Source organism: Trypanosoma equiperdum (assembly GCF_001457755.1).
Source record: "Trypanosoma equiperdum strain OVI genome assembly, contig: ctg_807, whole genome shotgun sequence".
Lineage (NCBI taxonomy): Eukaryota > Euglenozoa > Kinetoplastea > Trypanosomatida > Trypanosomatidae > Trypanosoma > Trypanosoma equiperdum.
Genome location: NW_027124762.1, coordinates 5,089 through 6,131, shown reverse-complemented (window position 1 = coordinate 6,131; position 1,043 = coordinate 5,089). Strand labels below are relative to the sequence as shown.

The 1,043-nt window shown below is 47.2% G+C and overlaps 1 pseudogene across 1 annotated transcript in view; it reads left to right on the top strand.

Annotated features, from left to right (window-relative positions):
- Positions 1-57, top strand: part of TEOVI_000374500:pseudogene — a 728-nt pseudogene extending 671 nt beyond the window's left edge. Inside the window, exon 4 of the mRNA in view lies at positions 1-57. This exon is cut by the window's left edge and continues 3 nt beyond it. Coding sequence covers positions 1-57 — 57 coding nt within the window.
- The last annotated feature ends 986 nt before the right edge of the window (positions 58-1,043 follow it).

The window sequence follows — 1,043 nt, the reverse complement described above, 5'->3', positions numbered from 1 at the left end:
AGTATTTGTGGTGATGCATTTAAAGAAGGGGATTTGTTTAAAGCGAGGAAACTGTGAACATTGTCTCTGACAAAAAATAAGTATTAATTGTCAAACAAAGTAGTTTTTCCTCGCGTATTAGCGTTTCCTGATTCATTCAGAAGAAGGCACTGCTAAATACCATTTAATTGATTCAACAACCGCAACAACCTACCCATATTATTATCAAACCAGAAAGGAACCGAAGAAGAACTTACCAGGAACACTAGTACATCATCAATACAAATGCAACTCACAAGCGAACGGCCCCGTACGTTAATCCCGGCACTTTTACTTTTAACTCAGTCCCAGTGGCACGCTGACGGTAAGGAGCTAAGCGACGACGATATACCAACGGAACTCAACACAAGGCGCCTAGCAGTCGAGTATTTGGCACTGCCAGACAATGTAATGTCATCGAAAGTCCTTGTTGCATTGACGACATCAGATAAAAATACAAAGCTAACAGCACAGTGAGAGATAATGGCTGCCGCAGAAACGGCCAAAGAGGCCGTCGCATTCGCAGCGTTAGCAAGCTATGGACGAGCCTGGACAGACAAACAACATACACAACTGCATTCCCTACTAAAAAGTTTCTAAAATCAACCGCTACAGTAAACCGAAGAATCGGAGCAGAGGCACTAGCAGCCGCGATTTTCGAAGCAACATTTAGCGACCCTGCACCACCCGAGGACACGAGCTACGACACGGCTGCCGATCCAAAGTTATTGGCGACAACGGTAACAGTCAGTACTGGCGACGCGTGCGTAGTCGAGGAACTAAACAAAATCGGAAAGGCAAAGCATACTCTGCAAAACGCCTTCAGCAGGAAAGTGCTGCTCACGCCGGAAAGTACGATCTCGTCAACAGCATTGACGCCAGCACCGAGCCTGACATGCAGCGGGACAGAAGGGGCGACTCCACGATGGGCTTAAAACTCGAATCTGCGCGGCTGCTCAGGCAACAACAATGCAGGGCAGATCGGCCTAGCAATTAGCACAAGCAAACTCTTTTCGACAAGCCAG